Below are 25295 nucleotides of genomic sequence, written 5' to 3' on the forward strand. Positions count from 1 at the left end.
AAAATGTTGCTAGTACACAAATAACCATTCTTTTCTTCTTAAATAATTGAAACGCTGAATTTTAGCTGAAGACTTTGAATCCGGCTACAGAGAGAGGTGAACGAAACAGAAGTTTCATCTTCTGAGTCATGCCCTTAAAAGAAGAAATGTACTCTGTCCCTGCTGTTTCTTTTCACTGAATAAAATACAGACATGACAGCTGCAGCTCAAGCAACCATCTTGGATTAGGTATCTTGGACTTAGTAAATTTTTTATATTTTTAAAACTTTAGTCAGGAAGTCAGGATAATGACTGATAAAATCTTTTTTTTTTTTTTGAGATGGAGTCTGTCACCTAGGCTGAAGTGCAGTGGCTTGGCTCACTGCAACCTCTGCCTCATGGCTTCAAGCAATTCTTGTGCCTCAGCCTCCTGAGGAGCTGGGATTACAGAAGCGCGCCATCACACCCAGCTAATTTTTTTATTTTTAGTAGAGTCAGGGTTGGCTGGGTGCAGTGGCTCACGCCTGTAATCCCCACACTTTGGGAGGCTGAGGCGGGCAGATCACCTGAGGTCAGGAGTTTGAGACCAGCCTGACCAACATGGAGAAACCCCGTCTCTACTAAAAATACAAAATTAGCCGGGTGTGCTGGTACACGCCTGTAATCCCAGCTACTTGGAAGGCTGATGCAGGAGAATCACTCGAACCCGGGAGGCAGAGGTTGTGGTGAGCCGAGATCATGCCACTGCACTCCAGCCTGGGCAACAAGAGTGAAACTGTCTCAAAAATAAATCAATAAAAATAAATAAATAAATAAATAAATAGAGTCCAGTCAGGGTTTTGCCATGTTGGTCAGGCTGGTCTTGAACTCCTGACTTGAAATGCTCCGCCCACCTCAGCTTCCCAAAGTGCTGGGATTACAGGCACGAGCCACTGTGCCCAGCCATAAAATATTTTTAAAGGAAAAGTCTCATGAAAATGTACAGAATGGATGGTAGGAAGAACACAGAGTGAGTTATCATGAAGCAGGTGGCCATTGTAATCACGCTGAAATATGAACCTGGCAGAGCAGTGGTAGGAGAAAAGGAATGGAAGGAATAGGTGAGAGATATATTTACTAAAATGTCTGAGAGATCTTGCTAACTGATTTGAATCCTGGCTCTTCTACATACTAGCTGCGTCATTTTTTTTTTTTTTTTTTTTTGAGACGGAGTCTCGCGTTGTGTCACCCAGGCTGGAGTGCAGTGGCGCGATCTCGGCTCACTGCAAGCTCCGCCTCCCGGGTTCACGCCATTCTCCTGCCTCAGCCTCCGAGTAGCTGGGACTACAGGCGCCCGCCACCACGCCCGGCTAGTTTTTTGTATTTTTAGTAGAGACGGGGTTTCACCATGTTAGCCAGGATGGTCTCGATCTCCTGACCTCGTGATCCACCCGCCTCGGCCTCCCAAAGTGCTGGGATTACAGGCTTGAGCCACTGCGCCCGGCCCTAGCTGCGTCATTATGGGCAGTTATTTAACATCTTCGTGCCTAAGTATTCTCATCTACAAGATGAGGATAATGACAGTTTCAATGCCATGAGTTTCTTAGAAGGATCAAATGAGTCCACATTTGTAAAGGGCTTAGGACAATGTTTAACACAGAAAAAACTAAATACATGTCGGCTATCACATTGTTACTATAGGATAATACTGCCTAGAGGGCTACTGTTAGGACCCAACATGATGATTATAGATAAAGAGCCTGAAACACTGCTGTAGTATACACAGGATACTGCATAAACTCAGTGTATCTATATGTAGCTATAGCTATACATGCATGTTGAATCTCACCTGATGGCAGAACATCCAACTATAAATACTCAGAGGATATTTGGAAATGCAGGACTAGGCCATGAAGGGGAAAGACAAGGAGATAAAAATTTCATAATCATCCTCCATGAAGAAATAGTTGAAGCTATCGGAATTTATAATTACAAAGAATCTCAGAATGCTTGGAATGAAACTTTTAGGAACTACTAATATTTAAATGTAATTTTATGGCTCACAGTAAAGACTTTTCCCTCCAACCTCAATTTACCAAATCTATACCTTAAATTTCTCTTCTTTGAATTCTTACCTGAACAACAATCTCTAATGTATCCAAAATGATTAAGTTTGCTTCTGTAGCCAGGTTTCCATCAATCAGTGCTTCGTGTTCAATCTCTGCTCTTGATCTAATACAAAATATTTTAAGAAATTATATTTATCTTTTTGAAAACCACAATTCTGAAAAGACTTAAGGATGCAAAGAAATAAAAAATTTCAAACCATTTTCAGTATTTGCCCAACAAAAAATTACAAGAGAATAAGAAAAAAGGCAATAGTTTACACATTTACGTGGCTTGTTTGTTAACCACAATACACATTTTCTCACCCCATTACAGAAGCTTAATGCCACTAAAAGCACAAATGTTTATGTTTTAGCTTTCAGACATGCAGCAGTTTTATTCTAAGTGACACTGACACTAGGTGGTGCTATGTGGGCTTGTATTTAGGACTGCTTCATGGAAAACAACATTCAAATATTTAGTATTCATCTTACTATTTCAAAGATTTCCAATGTCTGTATTCAGGACAAATGTACTTATTTTGTCTAAGGTTTCATCTAATTTTCTCCCAATTTTTAAAATATAAATATGCTCAGATAATTTAACTCTTCAGTGAGACTAGATGGAATCACTCACTGGAAACAAAACAATTTAGGGAAAAAAGGACGTGAGGTGATGAATATGCTAGTTAGCTTGCCTGTGGTAATCACTTCACAATTGTACACATATATTAAAAGGTCATGTTATATTCTGTAAATATATACAATTTTTGTCAATTATAACTTAATAAAGCTAGAAAAATAAAGAAAAAAGAACAAAACAGTTTGATGCAATAAAGTAGTTTAAACACTAATATTTATAAAAGTATCATTTAATGCAAATAAAAATTTAAGGATATTTACACATGATTTATGAATATAGCCGAGATTTTTGTTTTAGCAACAATAGATATACAGGCACTATATATTATACCAAAGTAGACAAAATAACACATAAAGTACAAGGACATATTAAACGCTAGCTTTTCTAAGTTTTTAGATCTATACGTCTGTGAATCTTTATTATTATCACTAAGGAGAATACTTCATTAATTTACATTTTACAAATTCAATTTAAGAATAAAAGCACTTTGAGAGGCTGAGGCAGGGGATCACTTGAGCCCAGGAGTGAAGAGACCAGCCTGCACAACATGGTAAAACCCTGTCTCCACCAAAAAAAATACAAAAATTATCCGGGTGTGGTGGTGCACAGCTATAGTCCCAGCTACTTGGGAGGCTGAGGTGGGAGGCTCACCTAAGCCCAGGAGGTCAAAGCTACAGCGAGTCATGATTGTGCCACTGCACTTTGGCCTGATGACAGAGTGAGACCTTGTCTCAAAAAAAAAAAAAAGAATAAAATACAATTATCAACATTACAACATTAAACTGGAAAACAAAATATTTAATGTTCAAACTTAAAATTTCCAGTGACATTTTATAAAGAAACATAAGATGGTTTAAACAGAAAGAATTAGGAGAACACCAAAAAAGTCTCCCTCAAAATACAGCAAGGTAAACCAAGAGAACATGTTCTACAAATGCAGAAATAAAACAATATACTGATAGTGTAGCACCTGGCTACTCTGTGATTTCTAAAAAATAACACAAGTAGAAAAAACATCAGAGAAATAGATTTGGACAGATGGAGAAAAAGAAAGGAAAGCACATATTCAAAGGTTAAGAATTTTAATATTACATTCAATATCTGATTATTTCAAGCTCTCATACATATGGTACTGAAACTTGTTTCTCTGCTGGCTCTCACTTGTTTCCTCTGTGTTATGATTTAACCGTCTGTGAGAAAATACTGGTGAAAGTTTATTTGTGAGAATCTTCTGAGGCTTGGGCTGATGACAGTTCTCAGACACGGTAATCAATCATCTTGGTTTGCCTTAGAACAGGACTAAGGGGCTCCCTGGGATGTGGGACAATATGTGCTATAACTGGGAGAGTGCTAGGCAAACCTGAATGAGTTGGTCACTCCATTCTCAAAGTTTTATGGGCCAGTGAAGCTACTTGCGGGCTAACTTACAATTATAAATTCTCAAGAGAAAAATTTTAGCCCCTTGACTCAATGCCAGATCTCAAGCCAGGCAAGTTTACCTGCACCCACTTGGGCAGTGAGAAGACTCATGTAAGTGCATTGCAGGTGTTTATGGCAGTAGGATCAGTCAATGTAACAAGTCTGCCTTCATGCTAGAAACAGAAGACCTGTATTGTTTCGTCTTTCTTGAATTACATTATAAGCTCCATGAAGACAAATGTCAGGTTTCTAATTCTTTGTAATATTTGAAATATTAGTTCATCAGGAGGCGGAGGTTGCGGTGAGCCGAAATCAGGCCACTGCACTCCAGCCTGGGCAACAGAGCAAAACTCCATCTCAAAAAAAAAAAATTAGTTCAATGTAACACCTAAAATATGTTCCAAAAATAGTTGCTGAATGCATTTTCCAAGAGGATGTTTTAGAGAAAATGGAGTTTAAAATATAACATTTTGCTTTACTATACCACGAGAAGTTCTTCCTCCAAATCTTTTTAAATCTAAAATTTTAAAATTAAATATTTTGTCCAAGACTTAATAAGTATATTTATTAAATGTCAATACTAAATACAAAGTAAAAGTTATCATTTTCCTCTTGCATTTTAAAATTCAACACACCCATCAGTAACATAAAATAGAAAGCTCTATTACTTGTCAAGCTTCTCTGTGTTTTGACGCCAGTGAGTCATATCTTTTCTCCATCTCAAATTTTCCTGACTTCCAAAGGCACTTCCAGATGGACTTCTCTCTGTCAAATAAATTTCAAAGCCGATTTTCAAATGATATTTCAGTTGGACCACGTATATGTATACTTGCAATCATGTAAGAAATACAACAATAATTTGTACAAGCCATTTTATCCTCAGTACAAGTAGAAAAACCTGACAATGGTGCTTTTTATTAAAAAATTTCACAATAATTTCAGAAGAAATGTACTTGCTATATGCAGTATTTTTTTTTGAAAACAATATCCATTTAAATAAGCAAATGTTCTAACATTGATTTTCTTAAAATCTTAACCATGGCTTATAAGGCCCTACATGATATGACTTTATTTCCTACCATTCTTCCTCTTGCTTACTGCTGTTTTTCTTGCAAATCTATCAGTATATATTCTATGTTTCTGACTTACAACCTGTGCAGTGGTTGTTGTTCCTTTTTCTTGTTCTTCTCACAAATTTTCATTTATCACCTCCTTAGAAAGGCCTCCCACTCTCCAATACCTCCTTTTCCTTTTCCTTTGCTTTGTTCCTTTCCATAACACTTAGGACCACAAGTATATAAGCTCCTTAAGAACAGAAATGATATGTACTTTGTTCAGCATGTTATGTCTAGGCTGATAAATTGGTGCATACTGAGAGCTCAGTAAGTTTCTGTTTAATATATAAACAAAATAGGAAGGACTCCTAAAGTAATTACTTCTCTCGGTCTATATAAGGCAGAACAAGAGGAAGAACGGAGTTTTCCCTTAAGAGGTTTCTAGGTTTGAAGGCAGACTGCATGTATGGGTTCCTTTAAGGGGTGGCAGCAATAGAAATAATTCATATAAATCCATTAGAAGTGGAGACAGCATTGAGAATGTGGATAATATAAATATACATTTAAACAATGGACTCAGTCATAATTTCAAACTTTCAACTACAAAACTGCTTGCTTTTGAAAATGATAAGTTTAAATTGGTTGAGAGGATGGAAGAACAATGAAAGTAAAAGTTCAGAGTTCAAATAGAAATTTTTAAAAATACTGAAAAATACAACTATATATATGTCAATTAAAGAAATACAAAAAATACTGAGAAATAAGAATGATTTCCTGCAAAATAAAGGACATGTCTCTATTTCTTCCAATTTCTTTCCCTTTCCTTTCCTTTCTTTCCTTATCTCTTTCCCTTTTTTAAATTTTGAAATCCATGTCTTTAAGAAATTTATGGGAAAAAAACAAAAAGATATGCCTATATTAAGATAGTTAGCAAAATTAAGTATAATTTTCTATCATTTACATTTTTTTCCCACAAAACTGTCTCATTAGTTAATAATGTCTTAGAACTGAAAGTTAAGAAAAATAAAAGAATGTCTATTATTAGACCTAATAAACCAATGTCTATTATTGACCTAACTTAAATGTAGAAATGTAAATAAGAATTACAAGACAAATAATAATTACAAGAATTATAAGATAAAAAGACTTCAATTCTTATATTCAAACAATGATAGATTTCCTGAGGCCACAGGTTAAAAAATGTAACAAGTATATTGTTAATAGTTCCATTCTCTCCAAAAATAAACCTCAGGGTTGTGGTATAATAGAAAGAACGCTAAATTAGAAATCAAAAAATCCTGGTTCTGTCACTTAGTTTATGATCTTAGGCAGTTATTTACTTCTTTGTGTTTTATTTTCTTAATCTAAAAGATGACTATAATTATTCATTAGGGTTTGGTAATAATTAAATCATCTCAGTAAAAGTTAATTTTCATACGTTTTCAGAGGGTTTCTTTTCTTTTCTTTTTTTTTTTTGAGATGGAATCTCGCTCTGTCACCTAGGCTGGAGTGCAGTGGCGCGATCTCGGCTCACTGCAAGCTCCACCTCCCGAGTTCACACCATTCTCCTGCCTCAGCCTCCCGAGTAGCTGGGACTACAGGCACCTGCCACCACGCCTGGCTAATTTTTTTGTATTTTTAGTAGAGACGGGGTTTCACCGTGTTAGCCAGGATGGTCTTGATCTCCTGACCTCGTGATCTGCCCGCCTCGGCCTCCCAAAGTGCTGGGATTACAGGCGTGAGCCACTGCGCCCAGCCAAGGGTTTCCATCTATAATGAATGAAAACCCAAAAGTACACCTTAAATTGTGTATAACTAAAGTGAAAAAATGGTGCTCTATTTTTTTTAAAGGCAAAGACTGTCTTTTCATTACTATAAAACACATAGTATATAAATGATAAACAGATGATTATTATGCTAATAGACTGTCAGAAAACAATTAAAAATCCATTCACACTTACATTCATATTTTAAGTCAACAAATACATATTGTGCTGTGGCATGTATCATCTACACAGATGACCGACCCATGGTCCTGGCCTTAAGAAACTCTTAGCAACAGTTTTGTCTGTATGTCACTTCAGAATTTACAAAACGTTTCCACATACATGATTACTATAAAGATGATAAGATCAGTTAGTTACACTATCTTCTAAATTCTGAAAACAATCACAAATTTATAAGGAAAAGGAAGGTGGGGAGATTAAGTGACTTGGCCAAGGTTATTTGGCTAATGGGTAGCAGATCCGGGATTAGAAAACCAGTCTCAAATGCTATTAAACTGTTTTGTCTCACTGCTATTTGAGTTTGATGGGCAATATTTTTGCCTTACATACAGGGCATATTAATTCATTTTGCAAATAAAGAGTAAAAATGGGCCAGGCATGGTGGCTCACAGCACCGTGAGAGGCCAATGTGGGAGGATCACTTGAGCTCAGGAATTCAAGACTAGCCTGGGCAATATAGTGAGACAGTTTCTATAAAAGAAAAAAAAAAATTAGTTGAACATGGTGGTTCACACCTGTAGTCCCAGCTACCAGGGTATGTGTGTACTGGGGGGTGAAGGTGGAAGAATTGCTTGGGCGAGGGAGGTCAATGCTGCAGTAAGCCACGATCACACCACTGTGCTCCAGCTTGGGTGACAGAGGGCGAATCTGTCTCAATTAAAAAAAAAAAAAAAAAAAAAGTAAAAACAGACGTTACATAGAATCATCCCTAACATAAACTATGGACTCTGGGTGATGATGTGTTAATGTAGGTTCACCAGTTACAATAAATGCACCTCTGATGGCAGATGTTAATAATGGGGGAGGCTATGCATGCTAAGGGGTATATGGGAAATCTCTGTACTTTTGCTCAGTTTTACTGTGAACTTAAAACTGCTCTACAAAAATAAAGTCTTTTTAAAAAGGGAGGATGGATGCTATTAACTATATAAGGGCAACAGGTATGAACCAAGACTATCTAGAGAAAACTAGGGGGTATGTTGACTTACCTTAATCATAATTCTAACTTGTATTACTGCAGAGAAATGATTATTCAAGTTAATTTACAGTTACAGTTAAAATGCTTTTTGAAAAGCATAGGATTGACATTTAAGACTAGCAACAATAATCATTACAATATATAACTCAAGGAAATTGAAGAAATTCTCACCAGGAGGAGAAGCTATTGTGTACGTACCGAGCTGTCCTCGGCTTCGGCGTACCATTTCTTGCCTAGCTCCTATGCTCCCAAGGATAGCTTCTTCAAGCTTTGCTCTCATGTCTTTTGATTTCTTAAAGGTCAAGCTATTCATTCTTTCAAACACTTTTTTCCCCTACAATTTAAACATTAGAAGACAACAGGTTTTGAGGAAATTTTCTTCTATTTTTTCCGCATTATGTTTCCTTTCTTGTTCTTTGCAATGGTATAACGACCACTTACTTTATACTCAAAGCAAGATACACAGAGATAAAGCAGATCTAACAGCCGGTTTAGTTGTAAGACTGAGAGATCTGTAAACCACTTCTGTAGAACTGTTTCATCTGCATTTTTGAGAACCCAAAGTAGACAGATCAAAAGGCTTCGACTTGATTCTGCTGAAAAGGTAGTGTGTTGTCTGCCACTCTGAAAAGAAAGAGCAGTAGAATCAGATAGATTGATCAATGACCATTTCTTGTTTTTTGGCTATCAACTGTTCTCTTCTAAAAACAGTAAAACAAAAATTGCTTAAAAATAATATAATTAAAAAGAACCATTTTAGACAACACTTGTGTAAAAGGATCATATATAACCTTAAGATTAAGAGCCTGAAGTTTAATGAAACTTTCCTGCTAATAGAAGTTTGTTGTAATCTACTGCATGACTGTCAGCAGAGGATAAACACATGTTAATAAAAAACATAAAGATAAAAACTAAAAGATTCTACCATTAAAAACTAAAAGATATACATCACAGAATATCAGATATAATGAAAATAAAGGAAAAAAGCAACTGACTCACAGTAAATAAGAGTGGGCTAAGAGTAGAAAGTACGACACAATTGGGTATGTCAGACTTAGAGGACTATTGTTTCTAATCAAGCACCACTGATACAAAGAGGAAAAGTCTTAGGCCATACAGAAGTAAAAAGGTATTTGTACTTATAGCATATAAGGTTGAAACGCTATTTTCAAACACCAATCTATATTTGTATACAGTATGTAAAACAGAAATGAAAAACTAAATAAAAACACATTTACAGTACCATTTATTGGACATATACTCTGTTTCAGTCATCATACTAAACACTTTACATACATTATTTGATTTAGTCCTCCAACAGTATTACCAAGCAGGTTGTATCATCCCAATTTTACAGATAAGAATACAGATGATAATAATAATGATGATGATGACAAAAAATAAAATTTGAAATGTGCAAGAAACTATGCTAATCACATTTTATTTAGCTCTCACAACAACTGTAAACTATGACATTATTATTATTACGAGTTTACAGGTAAGAAAACTGAAGGCTAGAGATTAATTTGCCTTATGGTACTAAAAAAGGGTAAAGCTAGCATTTTAGTCCAGGTTAACCAGACTCCAAAGCCTATACTCTTCACTATTATACTATGTTCTAATACTCAGTTGATAAATATACTAACTAAAAATGAGGAAGAAGTAGAGGGGATGTTGAGAGGAAAGACATAGGAAAGTTGAACATACACAACTGCTGAAGTCATGATCTCAACTACCTCACCAATCTTCCTTCTATACTGGGTGATAATTAATGACCAAACGCTTTATGCATATTAACTTATTTATTCTTCACAATCACTCAAAGAAATAAGTATTACTACTCACCCCATCTTACAGAAAAAAAAAACCTGACCCACCAGAAGTATTTTGTAATAAGTGGCAGGACAAGAATTTCAACACAGAAAGTGTGGCTCCCGAGACACAAGCTCCAAGCTCATATCCACTTTGTTTACTGCCTCTCATGGTTGCCCATGCATATAAGTGACCCACATAAGCTTTGCTTAACTGTTTTGCTATACTGCTTCTGAGCTGGGCACAAAAGAACTTTGACCCTCATCCCTAAATCCACAATTGTTCTCATAAGGAAAATGCTCCTTTATTTTAAAGACAGACACTTTTTATAGCTGAACTTTCAGGTACGCATAAATATACAGCACTGACTGAATTTTCAAGTACCTATTTTTCAGAAATACAATAAAAAAAATTATTCTCATCTTGACAAACAGGCATACACCGACATCTCTTATATTCCCACATAAATTGCCAATAACACAGTGACACATTTTGGAAGAATTAAGACAAACATGAAAAAGAATCAGTAATGTAAAGATGTCAGTTTTCCCTCAGATTATTCTATAGGATCAATGCAATTCTAACCAAAACCCCAGTCGGGTTTTCCTGGAACTTTGACCAGTGATTTTTAAAATTTAATGGGGGAAAAGCAGAGAGCCAAGATACTCTTGAAGAAGAACAAGGTGGGATGTGGGGAGGAGGGAGATGAATGTGTTCTACCAGATACGTGCGCTTACTAGAAAACTAAAATAATTAGGACAATTTGATTTTGGTATATTTTTGGCAGTCAAATGAAATAGAATAAAGAACACAAAAAATGTCCTATGCATATCTGAAAATCTGATCTGTGACAGAGCTGGCACTGCGGACCACTACTGAAAGGATGAACTGTTTAATAAATTATGTTGAGACAATTGATCTTCCTCGAGAAAAAAAAAGCAGATTCCGACCTTGTACCATCATACAGAAAATAGATCTAGACAAAGAAAGAACTTTAAATACAAAAGGCAAAATGTTTAAAGCTTTCAATGGGAAATATAAGACAATATATTTATAATCTTGGGGGAAGGACAGTATATCTTAAATAAGACATAAAAACCATAAACTATAAAAAAGATGGTCACATTTGCCTACATTAAAAATGAGAATTTGTATTCATTCAAATAAATACATTAAAAAGGCACATTATAAATTAGTAGAAATGTGCATATATAAAACCAACCTAAGATTAGTATCCAGAACAGTATTAACCAGGGTTCCATGGCATAATTAAGCCCTACAAAAAATGATTTGAGGGACTATTTTCCCCATTGTCCCAAAGACATTGACAGCGAGGACCACTCTAGGTGTACAGAAGTTAATTTATCATCTATAATAAATGCCCTAGCTCATTAGTTCTTAATTTTCTTCTTGAGAAGGGATGACCTCTAGAAAACAGAAAGAATTGTTTCATAACACTATTACCAGGAATGAGGAAGAGGTGCCAGAGTTCTACATTTTCCAGGCCAAGATTCATACCTCTCCTTCCATATTACAACAGCCACAGTTTCACAATTACTCTCTGCCTTCAGACCAGCAGGATTAACCTCATTAAATTATTTTCCCCAGTTTGTGTCTACCACCTCAACAGGCCCAGCCTTCAAAAGCCTTCATTCATGACTCGGACTCTGATCACCACACACATAGCTCTTTATATTCTTTCTTCTTACCTCACTTGCCATGTCTGCTCCATCTCCTAAAATTCTTCCACTATGACCTCTGAAACACATGGTCAATCATTAACAAAACTGCCTTATAAGAATATATACAGCACTTTGGGAGGCTAAGTTGGGTAGATCACTTGACGCCAGGAGTTTGAGATTAGCCTGGCCAACATGGTGCAACTCGTCTCTACTAAAAATACAAAAAAAAACTGGCCAGGCACGGTGGTTCACGCCTGTAATCCCAGCACTTTGGGAGGTTGAAGCGGGTGGATCATGAGATCAGGAGATCGAGATTATCCTGGCTAAAAACCCCGTCTCTACTAAAAAAAATACAAAAAAATTAGCTGGGCATAGTGGCGGGCACCTGTAGTCCCAGCTACTCAGGAGGCAGAGGCAGAAGAATGGCGTGAACCTGGGAGGCAGAGCTGGCAGTGAGCTGAGATTGCACCACTGCACTCCAGCTTGGGCAACAGAGTGAGACTCCATCTTAAAAAAAAAAAAAAAAAAAAAATTAGCCAGGCACAGTGGCAGTCGCCTGTAAGCCCAGCTACTTAGGAGGCTGAGGTGGGAGAATCACTTGAACGTGGTAGGCAGGGGTTGCAGTGAGCTGAGATTGTGCCACTGCACTCCAGCCTGGGTGACAGAGCAAGACCCTTTCTCAAGAACAACAACAACAACAACAACAAGAAGTCAATAAATGAGAGGGAAAAAAAAACTATAGTGGGGTAAGACGATATAAAGTAGAACATAAAACGTTAAATACATTCAATTTAATTAAACTAAATGTAAATGGATTAGAAACTCTAGTGAAAGAGAAAGATTAACAAACCAGATTTTTAAGAGACAAGAAAAAAAATCTAACTATATGCTGTTTTTAAAAGAAATACCTAAAACATAATAAGAAATGTTGGAAGTAAAGGGATGAAAAAGTCATGCTACACACACACACACACACACACACACACACACACACACACACACGGCAAAGAAAACCTAGTGTAGTTATAACTAATTTTAAAAAGCATCATAGTTCATGTAGATGAAAGTGCAATCCACCAAAAATTATATAAAAGTGTTAAATATTTCATAATCAGGCCTCAAGAGAAACAAAACTCTGACAGAATGACAAGGAGAAATTACAAAACCACAATTGTAGTGGGATATTAGAATAAGCATGTAAAATTTAGTAAAGACCAAAAAGATTTAAACAAACAAGAGTACAGGACATAGAATGCTGTAACTAACAATGAAAGAATATTCATTCTTTTAGAATGCATCAGATATTTACAAAAACTGACCATATACTAGACCATAAAACTAGTTGCCACAAATATAACAAACTGTTATCATACAGAGTTATGTTCTCTGATCATTTAATTAGGCCAAAATCAGAAACAAAAGGATACCTAGAATTTCAAGACCGAAAATTTAAGACAAAAACAACTTCTTAAATAGTCCAAAGGCCTAAGAAGAAATCATAATGAACTTCAGAGTCATTCTGAAATGAATCTTGCAAATGCTACCTATTGATCATGGTAAACTTGTTCCCCCAGCTCACAATTTAGAAGTCACAGATGACAGAAGGGAGGATGTAGCAGGCAATGTGACCCTAGAGGCAATGAGAAGGGAAGACTAACTGGCGAAAAGAGAGAAGATAAAACCATTTGGGGAAGATGCAAGAGACTGCAACTAAGTTGAATAAATAAGATATACACTTTTTAAAAAATGCTGGTATAGCCAAGACAATCCTAAGCAAAAAGAACCAAGCTGGAGGCATCACACTACCTGACTTCTGTTGGGTGCAAGCCCCCCAAAATCTGGCCATAAACTGGCCCCAAGACTGGTCATAAACAAAATCTCTGCAGCACTGTGACATGTCCATAATGGCCCTAATGCCCAAGCTGGAAGGTTATGGGTTTACGGGAATGAGGGCAAGGAACACCTGGTCCACTCAGGGTGGAAAACTGCTTAAAGGCATTCTTAAGCCACAAACAACAGCATGGGCGATCTGTGTCTTAAGGGCATGTTCCTGCTGCAGTTAACTAGCCCAATCAATTCTTTTAATTTGGCCCATCCCTTCGTTTCCGTGATACCTTTAGTTAATTTAATATCTACAGAAACAATGCTAATGACTGGTTTGCTGTTAATAAATATGTGGGTAAATCTCTGTTAGGGGCTCTGAGTTCTGAAGGCTGTGAGACCCCTGATTTCCCACTTCACATCTCTATATTTCTGTGTGTCATTAATTCCTCTAGAGTCACTGGGTTAGGGTCTCCCTGACTGAGCCGGTCTCGGCAAGTGGCGCCCATTCATGGGGGCTCGAATCCAGGTCGAAGGGTCGCCGGAAAGAGGGTTGGAATGGCACACTAGCTGGATGACACCTGAGTACTCTTAAAGCAATCCCCGTGGTGAGTAAGAAGGGGAGCTCGGAAGCGTCAGGGTAGCAATGGGACAGGTATGGGGTCTGGTTCGTTTCACCTTGGAACTTTTTCACACTGATAATGAGGAACGAGAGTATAGCAAAGTAACAGATGAGGTTAAATAAACAGAGCAGGTTTATTTACCAGCTAAAGCCAAAGTGGCAAAGGAAGGAGAGATTCATCCCTACCCTTCTGCACCCCCTCATTATTATTTTGAAGAAAATGACCCCCCAGATCTTTCTTTTCCAGAGGACACTGGGTGAAAAGTAGTTGCCCCAGTGACTGTTCGAGCAGTGCCTCCAGCGACTGCTCTTAGTTCTATTCAGGCAGGAATTCAGCAAGCTAGACAAGAGGGTGATTAAGAGGCCTGGCAATTCCCTGTTAGAATACAGCCCCCAGATCAACAGGGAAAAATTACAGCTACATTTGAGCCTTTTCCTTTTAAATTACTCAAAGACTTAAAACAAGCAATAAGTCAGTATGGACCAGGTTCTCCTTTTGTAATGGGACTGTTAAAGAATGTTACTGTTTCCAGTTGGATTATTCCTACTGACTGGGACACTCTTACTCGAGCTTGTCTAACTACTGTTGAGTTCTTAAAATTTAAAACTTGGTGGGCGGATGCAGCTTCCATTCAGGCTGCTCGCAATGCCCATGCCCAATCTCAAATTACTGTAACTGCAGATCAACTTTTGGGGGTTGGCGGCTGGGCTGGTTTAGATGCACAACTGGTCACATAGGATGACGCCATAGAACAGCTTAGAGGAGTGGGCATTAGAGCTTGGGAAAAAAATCCCTTCAGGTGGAGGACAATACCCTTCCTTTAGTGCTATAAAACAGGGACCAAGGGAACCATAAGTTGATTTTATAGCTCAGTTACAGGAGTCTCTTAAAAGGATGATTGCAGATTCGGCTGCTCAGGATATAGTGTTGCAGTTATTAGCTTTCGACAATGCTAATCCCGATTGCCAGGCTGCTCTGCAACCTCTCAGAGGAAAAGCACATTTAGTTGATTATATCAAGGCCTGTGATGGTATCAGAGGTAATCTGCATAAAGCTACCTTGTTGGCACAGGCAATGGCAGGACTGAGAGTAGATAAAGGAAATACTCCATTTCCTGGGGCTTGTTTTAACTGTGGGAAGCATGGTCATACTAAAAAAGAATGTAGAAAAAATCAGCGAGTCAGGCCGCCAGATAGGGGAAAAAAGAAAACTGTTGAGTCTGAAATATGTCCAAAATGTAAAAAAGGAAAACACTGGGCTAGTCAGTGTCCCCATTTCGGAGAATGCCATAAGGGGCGGGGCCCTGTTCTAAACCGGGGCATTTCCAGCTCAGGTAATTCCCTCACCCCTGTACAATGCCTGTCCCCCGCCACAGCCGGTAGTGCTGCAGTAGATTCATGCTGCACAAAAGCTATGAGCCTTCTGCCTGGGGAACCCCTGCAAAAGGTCCCAACAGCAGTCTGTGGACCCTTGCCAGCAGGGACAATAGGATTACTTTTAGGAAGGTCTAGTGTAAGTTTAAAAGGCGTACAAATACATACAGGAGTCATTGATTCGGATTACAATGGGGAAATTCAAATTGTTATATCTACTTCTGTTCCCTGGAAAGCAGAGCCAGGAGAGCTCATGGCGCAGCTCCTGATTGTGCCATATGTGGGAATGGGAAAAAGCGAAATTAAACGAACAGGAGGATTTGGAAGCACAAATAAACAAGGCAAAGCAGCTTATTGGGTAAATCAAATTACTGATAAACGTCCTACCTGTGAAATAACTATTTAAGGAAAGAAATTTAAAGGTTTGGTAGATACAGGAGCGGACATTTCAATCATTTCTCTACAGCACCGGCAGTCCACGTGGCCAATTCAACCGGCTCAATTTAACATAGTTGGAGTTGGTAAAGCTGCTGAAGTATATCAAAGTGGTTACATTTTGCATTGTGAAGGGCCCGATGGACAATCTGGGACTATTCAACCAACTATAACTTCTGTACCTATAAATTTATGGGGAAGAGATTTATTACAACAATGGGAAGCACAAGTTCTAATTCCAGAACAATTATATAGCCCTCAAAGTCAACATACAATGCATGAAATGGGGTATGTCCCTGGTATGGGACTAGAAAAAAAATTTGCAAGGTTTGAAAGAACCGCTTCAAGCAGAAAAACAAAGTTCCCGCCAAAGATTAGGAAATAATTTTTGATGGCAGCCACTGTTAAGCCTCCAGAACCTATACCTTTAAAAGGGTTAACAGATAAGCCAATTTGGATAGAACAATGGCCGCTAAGTAAAGAAAAACTATAGGCTTTAGAGAAATTAGTTACTGAACAATTAGAAAATGGGCACATAGCTCCAACATTTTCTCCTCGGAATTCTCCAGTTTTCGTAATTAAGAAAAAATCAGGAAAATTGAGAATGTTAACTGACTTAAGAGCCATCGATTCAGTTATACAACCTACGAGAGCATTACGGCCAGGACTGCCTTCTCCTGCTATAATTCCAAAAAATTGGCCTTTAATAGTTACAGATTTAAAAGACTGTTTCTTTACTATCCCTTTAGCTCAGCAAGACTGTGAATGTTTTGCATTTACAATTCCTGCAGTAAACAACCTGCAGCCTGCTAAGCATTATCATTGGAAAGTGCTGCCCCAGGGCATGTTAAACAGCCCAACAATTTGCCAGACGTAAGTGGGGCAAGCAATTGAACCTACTAGTAAAAAGTTTTCACAGTGTTACATTATTCACTATATGGATGATGTACTTTGTGCTGCCCCCACTCCAGAAATATTACTCCAATGTTATGATCACTTGCAAAATTCGATTTCTGGCGCTGGTTTAATTATAGCTCCTGACAAAATGCAGACTACTATTCCTTACTCCTACTTGGGGACCTTAGTAAATGACACTATCATTGTGCCACAGAAAGTAACCATACATAGGGATCAACTAAAAACATTAAATGACTTTCAAAAATTACTAGGGGATATTAATTCGATACGACCTGCTCTAGGTATTGCTACCTTTCAACTCAGCATTCACCTACTGGTGTTACTGTCCAAGAACAGGACTTAGTAGAATGGTTTTTTCTTCCACATACTAATTGATGGACTCTAACTCCTTATTTAGATCAAATCAGTATGACAGGGACTCGGAGAACTCGGATTGTTAAATTACATGGATATGATCCTGGAAAAATTATTGTCCCTCTCATGAAGGCACAAATACAGCAAGCTTTTATAAATAGTCTTACTTGGCAAACCCATTTAGCTGACTTTGTGGGTATTCTCGATAATCATTTTCCTAAAATGAAGCTGCTTCAGTTTTTGAAATTAACTAATTGGATTCTCCCTAAAATAACTAAGTTTAAACCAATCGAAGGTGCTGACAATGTTTTTACAGATGGGTCTAGTAATGGTAAAGCTTCTTATTTGGCTCAAAAAGTAAAGTTTTCCAGACGTCCTATACTTCAGCTCAAAAAATGGAGCTTGTAGCAATAATTGAGGTATTGACTGCTTTTGATAAGTCTATTAATGTGATTTCTGATTCTTCATACATGGTTCACTCCACACAGTTAATTGAAAATTCTCAGTTACGATTTCATACAGATGAATGACTGATGACAAAAAAGGAGAAAAAATAGGGATTACAGGACAGCCTATACACAACTGAATCTAGCATTATTTGGTGAAAAGATCCAATAACAAAAAGTTGGGATATAGGTAAAATAATAAGTTGGGGTAGAGGTTATGCTTCTATTTCTCCAGGCAAAAATCAACAGCCTATTTGGATACCATCAGGATACTTGAAACCTTATCATGAGCCAGATGCCGAGGAAGAGACTCTGGGAGGATCCCGAGGACCCCCCAGTTGCAGCCACGTCTAGACTGACCCTAAGGAGGACCCCAACTGTCACGAGCAACACCCGTTGAACACAGCCAAGAAGCTGTCACAGATGGCGGAAGAAAACCTTAGGAAAGCGGGACAACCAGTCACAATAAATAATTTAATGGTAGCTATGATAGTGGTTATCACCACTGCCGTGAGCATTCCTTCAGTAAGGGCTGGTAATAATGCCTAGATGCAATCACTCTTTGACACAGTTACACATGCTTTCTGATCTCAGTATTTACCGTAATAAATCTACTCTGATAATTGAGGCATACCACCCTCAAAAACCTATTTGTAAACAGGACTGGGCCCAGTTAGAAAAAATGAACGTACTTGTTTAGGAAGATTGCATTGCAGAACAGGCAGAGGTGCTGCACGACGATTCCTGTGGAATCATTAATTATTAATTGGTCCCCTAATGTGATGTTTAGCTTGAATTGCACCTCTCAGTCTGCGTGCCATGGCCACACTATGTTCAGATGATCTGAACAAAATGGTCAGATGGTAGAAATGATAGGAAGTAGGGCAAAAGTTCCTATTATCTGGAACCATGGTTATATAATGGCACCTCAACCTCAAATGATATGGCCCGCTCTAGGAGCTAAATATAAGGATTTGTGGAAACTGTTAAATGCTCTTAATAAGATCAAAATCTGGGAAAGAATAAAAAAGCATCTAGAAGGACACTCTACAAACTTGTTTCTGGATACAGCAAAATTAAAAGAACAAATATTTAAAGCATCCCAGGCACACCAGACCTTAATGCCAGAAACTGGAGTGCTTAAAGGAACTGCAGACAAATTAGCAGCTAGTAACCCATTAAAATGGATAAAAACACTTAAGCTCTGTGATTTCAATGACTGTACTTTTAATCTATGTTGTCTGTCTTTGTATAGTCTGCAGATGTGAATCCCGAATCCTACGAGCTGCCCTTGCTTTTATTCTTTGCAAATCAAAGGGAGACATGTTAGGAGCAAGCCCCCCAAAATCTGGCCATAAACTGGCCCCAAGACTCACCATAAACAAAATCTCTGCAGCACTGTGACATGTCCATAATGGCCCTAATGAACAAGCTGGAAGGTTGTGGGTTTATGGGAATGAGGGCAAGGAAAACCTGGCCCGCCCAGGGTGGAAAACCGCTTAAAGGCATTCTTAAGCCACAAACAATAGCATGAGCTATGTGTGTCTTAAGGGCGTGTTCCTGCTGCAGTTAACTAGCCCAATGTATTCTTTTAATTCGGCCCATCCCTTCATTTCCCATAAGGGATACTTTTAGTTGATTTAGTATCTATAGAAACAATGCTAATAAATGGTTTGCTGTTAATAAATATGTGGGTAAATCTCTGTTTGGGGCTCTCAGCTCTGAAGGCTGTGAGACCCCTGATTTCCCACTTCACACCTCCATATTTCTCTGTGTGTGTCTTTAATTCCTCTAGGGCCACTGGGTTAGGGTCTCCCCAACTGAGCTGGTCTCGGCAGACTTCAAACTATACTACAAGGCTACAGTAATCAAAACATCATGTACTGGTACCAAAACAGATATATAGACCAATGGAACAGAACAGAGGCCTCAGAAATGATACCACACATCTACAACCATCTGATCTTGGACAAATCTGACAAAAACAAGCAATGGGGAAAGGATTCCCTATTTAATAAATGGTGTTCAGAACTGGCTAGCCATATGCAGAAAACTGAAACTGGACCCCTTCCTTACACCTTATACAAAAATTAACTCAAGATGGATTAAAGACTTAAACGTAAGGCCTAAAACCATAAAAACCCTAGAAGAAAACCTAGGCAATACCATTCAGGACATAGGCATGGGCAAATACTTCATGATTAAAGCAATGGCAACAAAAGCCAAAATTGACAAATGGGATCTAATTAAACTAAAGAGCTTCTGCACAGCAAAAGAAACTATCATCAGAGTAAAGAGGCAACCTACAGAATGGGAGAAAAATTTTGCAATCTATCCAACTTACAAAGGGCTAATATCCAGAATCTACAAAGAACTTAAACAAATTTACAAGAAAAAAACAAACAACGCCATCAAAAAGTGGGGAAAGGATATGAACAGACACTTCTCAAAAGAAGACATTTATGAGGCCAACAAACATGAAAAAAAGCTCATCATCACTGGTCATTACAGAAATGCAAATCTAACTGGTGTGACATACCATCTCACACCAGTTAGAATGGCGATCATTAAAAAGTCAGGAAACAACAGATGCTGGAGAGGATGTGGAAAAATAGGAATGCTTTTACACTGTTTTTGGGAGTGTAAATTAGTTCAACCATTGTGGAAGACAGTGTGCTGATTCCTCAAGGATCTAGAACCAGAAATACCATTTGATCCAGCAATCCCATTACTGGGTATATACACAAACGATTATAAATCATTCTACTATAAAGACAGAGGCTTTATAGTATGTTTACTGCGGCACTATTCACAATAGCAAACACTTGGAAACAACCCAAATGCCCATCAATGATAGACTGGATAAATAAAATGTGGCACAAATACACCATGGAATACTATGCAGTCATAAAAAGGATGGGTTCATGTCCTTTGCAGGGACATGGATGAAGCTGGAAACCATCATTCTCAGCAAACTAACACAGGAACAGAAAACCAAATACCACGTTCTCACTCATAAATGAGAGTCAAACAATGAGAACACATGAACACAGGGAGGGGAACATCACACACTGGGGCCTATTGGGGAGTAGGGGGGTAGGGGAGTGATAGCATTAGGAGAAATACCTAATGTAACTGACGGGCTGATGGGTGCAGCAAACCACCACGGCATGTATATACCTATGTAACAAACCTGCACATTCTGCACATGCATCCCAGAACTTAAAATATAATAAACAAAAAGGAAAAAATGTTACATATAAACAGCATTTAACTAAACAATAGAAGAAAAATGCATAGGCTGAAAATACATATCAAAAAAGAAAGGATGAAAATTAGTGAGTTAAGCATCTATCTCAAGAAGTTAGAAAAAGAACATGAATGTAAACCCAAAGAAAGCAGAAGATAATAAATAATAAACATTAAAAAGTGAGAGTCAACAGTGCCCCCATACTGGTTCTTTATAAAGACTAACAATATATTTCAACTGTCTGGTAAGACTGATAAAGGTAAGAAAAGGTACAAAAATCTAGCCATAGAAAAAAAGTTTATGTCTACTACAGATGATATAGACATTTAAAAAATTATACAAGGTCTTTTGAATAACTTTGTAAGTCAAGAAATTTGAATACATTTCTACTAGGATAAAATTTACAAAAAGCAGTGTTAAGAAGACCAGGCATAGCGGTTCGCACCTGTTAATTCCAGCACTTTGGGAGACCAAGGCGGGGGATCACCTGAGGTCAGGAGTTCAAGACCAGTCTGGCCAACACAGTGAAACCCTGTCTCCACTAAAAATACAAAAATTAGTCGGGCACAGTGGCAGACGCCTGTAATTCCAGCTACTCAGGAGGCCGAGGCAGGAGAATGGCTTGAATCCAGGAGGCAGAGGTTGCAGTGGGCCGAGATCATGCCACTGCACTCCAGCCTGGGTGATAGAGTGAGACTCCATCTCAAAATAAATAAATAAATAAATAAATAAATAATCAATGTAAGAAGAAACAGAAAATTTCAACAGTCTCACAGATAATAAATTATAACAGTAATTTTAAAACCTAAAAAAGAACACACTTCAAGCACAGATGGCTTCATAAGTTTTCCAAATATTCCATGAAGAAATAATTCTAATCTTACGTACTTGCAGAGAAGAGAATAAAAGAGAAAACTCCCTACGGCATTTTAATTGGCTAACCTAACCTTGATTCTAAAACCTGAAAAGAATATAAGAAAGAAAAATTATAGGCAATCTTATCACCATGCATATACAAATCCTAACAAAATATTAGCAAACAAAATCCATTAGTACACAATTATGAAGAAGTTGAGTTTAATTCAGGATTACAATGTTGGTTTAACACTAGAAAATCAATTTAAATAAACAACACTAAAAGACCAAAAAGCAAAACAATACAGCCATCTCACTGAATGCGGAAAAGGCATTCGATAACAATTCAACTATTCATAACTAAAAAAAAAATGCTTAGTAAACTAGTAATAGAAAGAGACTTCCACAATAAAGGAAAGTATCTTTAAAAAAAACCCAAAACATACAGAACATATGTTTAAGAATGACATGCTGAAAGTTTTACTTTTAAAGATACAAACATCACCACTTCTATTCAACAGTGTACTGGAGGTACCAGCCAGTACAATAATTTATATATATTAAAAAAAATTGACAGGAAGAAACTACACTGTTATTATTCACAAATTATATGATTGTGTGTAGGAAAAAAAAATCTATAAATGTGTTATCAGTTTCTCACTTTATCAATTCTTGTGGAAATAAAAATCACTGTACAAAAATCATTTTTTTATAATGAGAATTTTGTTTCTGTACAAAAATTGATTCCATTTCCATACAAAGCAATCAACAGTTAGAAAACAGAATTTTTGAAAAAGACATTTATAAGAACATTAAAAAATATCAAGCATGAATAATAAATCTACAAAAGATATGCTAGTCTTCCTTGGTAGAAACTAAAAAAGTTTATGTACTAAAAGACACTAAAGGCCGCCTAAATGATGGGGGGATTTCTGTTCAAAAATTAGAAGATTCAATAGTGTAATTATAATTCAATACAATCTTAACTAAAATTCCAACAGGTTCATTGGTTTTTGTTTATTTATTTTAGTGGAACTTTACGAGCTGATTTTCAAATTTATGTAGATATACAGAGGGCCAAAAAGTAGCCAAGAAAAAATTTTAAAATGTATTACTTTCTCTACATAGCAGACCATATAGAGGCAGTACTACAGAGACGTAGGGAAAATATTCTTTTAATAAATGGTGCTGAAATAATCTGGTATAATATGCAGTATAAATAAATAAACAAATGAATCTGGACTCCCAAATTATACTGTATATTAAAAAATATATTTCAGGTAGATTTTAAGATTCAATGTAAGAGGAAGAACAAAAGAAAATTTAGAATGTAACACAGAATACCTTCAAAATTCTGAAATAGAAGAAAATTCCTTAAAGAAGATACAGAAAATATTAGCTGCAAGACTGATACATTTAAGTATTTTAAAATTAGGCATTCTAGGCTGGGCGGGTGGCTCAGCCTATAATCCCAGCACTTTAGGAGGCCGAGATGGGTGGATCGCGAGGTCAGGAGATCGAGACCATCCTGGCTAAAATGCTGAAACCCTGTCTCTACTAAAAACACAAAAAAATTAGCCAGGCATGGTGGCGGATGCCTGTAGTCCCAGCTACTCAGGAGGGTGAGGCAGGAAAATCGCTCAAACCCAGGAGGCAGAGGTTGCAGTGAGCTGAGATCATGCCACTGCACTCCAACCTGGGTGACAGAGCAAGACTCCGTCTCCCAAAAAAATAAAAGAATAAATAAATAATAAAATAAAATAAAATAAAAGTAGGCATTCTTACCACCAAATGCACCATTAAATGTGTAAAACAGCAAGCTACAGAGAAGAAATATTTGAATCACTTATAACTGACAACGGACTTGATCTAGAACATACAAAGTCCTAAAAATCATTAAACAAAAGCAAACAACCAAATACAAGCACTCTAGACACTTCAAAAGAGAGAATCCAAATGGTCAATCATACATATGGAAAAGTGCACACCACATAAGTCTTTGGGGAAATAAAAGCTAAAATGAGATTCAACTATAAATGACCAGATTGGCAAATATTTAAAAATCTGACAATTCTCTAAGTATTGATGAACATGCAAAGGAATGAGAACTCTCATATTGTAGGTGTTAAGTATAAATTAAGGTAAGCCCTCTGGAAAATAGTTGGCTATTACCTGCTATAGATTAAGATATCCACAGTCTATGACCCAACAAATTCCACTTCTAGAAAATACCCTAAATAGAAGTATATATATGCATGCAGGATATATATTTTAAGAAGTCTGCAAAATTGCTGTTTGCAAATAACCAAGGATCAGAAACCATTCATACATCTATCAATAGAATGGGCAAATAAACTGATTTATAGTTAGACAATGGAGTATCATACTGAAATGAAAATCAGTGAATTACAGCTACATTTCGTAACATTAATGAATACTAAAAACATAATATAAAACTAAACTACAGTATTTTGGCTGGGCATGGTGGCTCACGCCTATAATCCCAGCACTTTGGGAGGCCGAGGCAGGTGGATCACCTGAGATCAGGAGTTTGAGACCAGCCTGGCCAACATGGTGAAACCCCGTCTCTACTAAAAATACAAAAATTAGCTAGGTGTGGTGGTGGTCACCTGTAATCCCAGCTACTCGAGAGGTCGAGACAAGAGAATCGCTTGAATCTAGGAGGCAGAGGTTGCAGTGAGCCAAGATCATGCCACTGCACTCCAGCCTACCTAGGCTACAGTGCAAGGCTCCGTCCCAAAAAATAAAACCAAAACCAAACAAACTCTCTCTCTATATATACACACTATAGTATCTTAGAATGCAAACTTCGATGGTAAAACTCTCTCTCTCTCTCTATCCATTTTTTTGAGACAGAGTCTTGCTTTGTTGCCCAGGTTGGAGTACAGTGGCATGACCTCGACTTACTGTAAACTCCACTTCCCAGGTTCAAGCGATTCTCCTGCCTCAGCCTCCTGAGTAGCTGGGATTACAGGCACCTGCCAGCATGTCTGGCTAATATTTTTGCATTTTTTAGTAGAGATCGGTTTTACCATGTTAGCTAGGCTGGTCTTGAACTCTTGACTTCAAGTGATCTGCCCACCTCGGCCTCCCCAAGTGCCGGGATTACAGGAGTGAGCCACCACACCTGACCTAGATGGTAAAACTCTAAACAAAATTATGCAATTATATAATTAATCAGGACAGTGAGTAGTTTGGTGGGTTGCTGTGGTTGAGAAAGGGCATGCTAAGAACTTCTGGAAGGCAGTCAACGTTCTTGTTTTTGTCCTGAGTGGTAATTACAAAGCTGTTTATTTTCTAATGTTTTAAAACCTCATTCATTTATGTTTTATGTACTTTGTCATATGTAGTATACTTCACAAAAGTTAAAAAAAAAAAAAAAGGTTTACAAAATTAAGAACAATGGTCATTCTCAGGCGAGGGAGAGATCAAATTGAGCAAGGCCATTGGTAGCTTTGAAGGTTACCAGGCTGTGATGTCTGCTTTCTTAAAATGAGCAGTGGATACGTTGCTGTTTATTTTATTATTACATTTTGTACA

At 37.4% G+C, this 25295-nt stretch overlaps 1 protein-coding gene across 6 annotated transcripts in view; it reads right to left on the reverse strand.

The window, feature by feature from the left end:
* Nucleotides 1-25295, reverse strand: part of DOCK7 (dedicator of cytokinesis 7) — a 245196-nt gene that overhangs the window by 49116 nt on the left and 170785 nt on the right. For 4 of the 6 annotated variants that reach the window (XM_025373022.1, XM_025372964.1, XM_025372819.1 and 1 more), the window contains 4 exons: nt 8607-8789; nt 8364-8499; nt 4794-4890; nt 2094-2190 (listed from right to left, as the gene is read on the reverse strand). In XM_025373022.1, coding sequence (XP_025228807.1) covers nt 2094-2190; nt 4794-4890; nt 8364-8499; nt 8607-8789 — 513 coding nt within the window. Of the gene's footprint in view, nt 1-2093; nt 2191-4793; nt 4891-8336; nt 8500-8606; nt 8790-25295 lie in introns of all 6 variants that reach the window. The other 2 variants (XM_025372899.1, XM_025372690.1) reach the window with 1 other exon arrangement.

The sequence above is a fragment of the Theropithecus gelada genome, chromosome 1 (assembly GCF_003255815.1).
Source record: "Theropithecus gelada isolate Dixy chromosome 1, Tgel_1.0, whole genome shotgun sequence".
NCBI classification, from domain to species: Eukaryota; Metazoa; Chordata; class Mammalia; order Primates; family Cercopithecidae; genus Theropithecus; species Theropithecus gelada.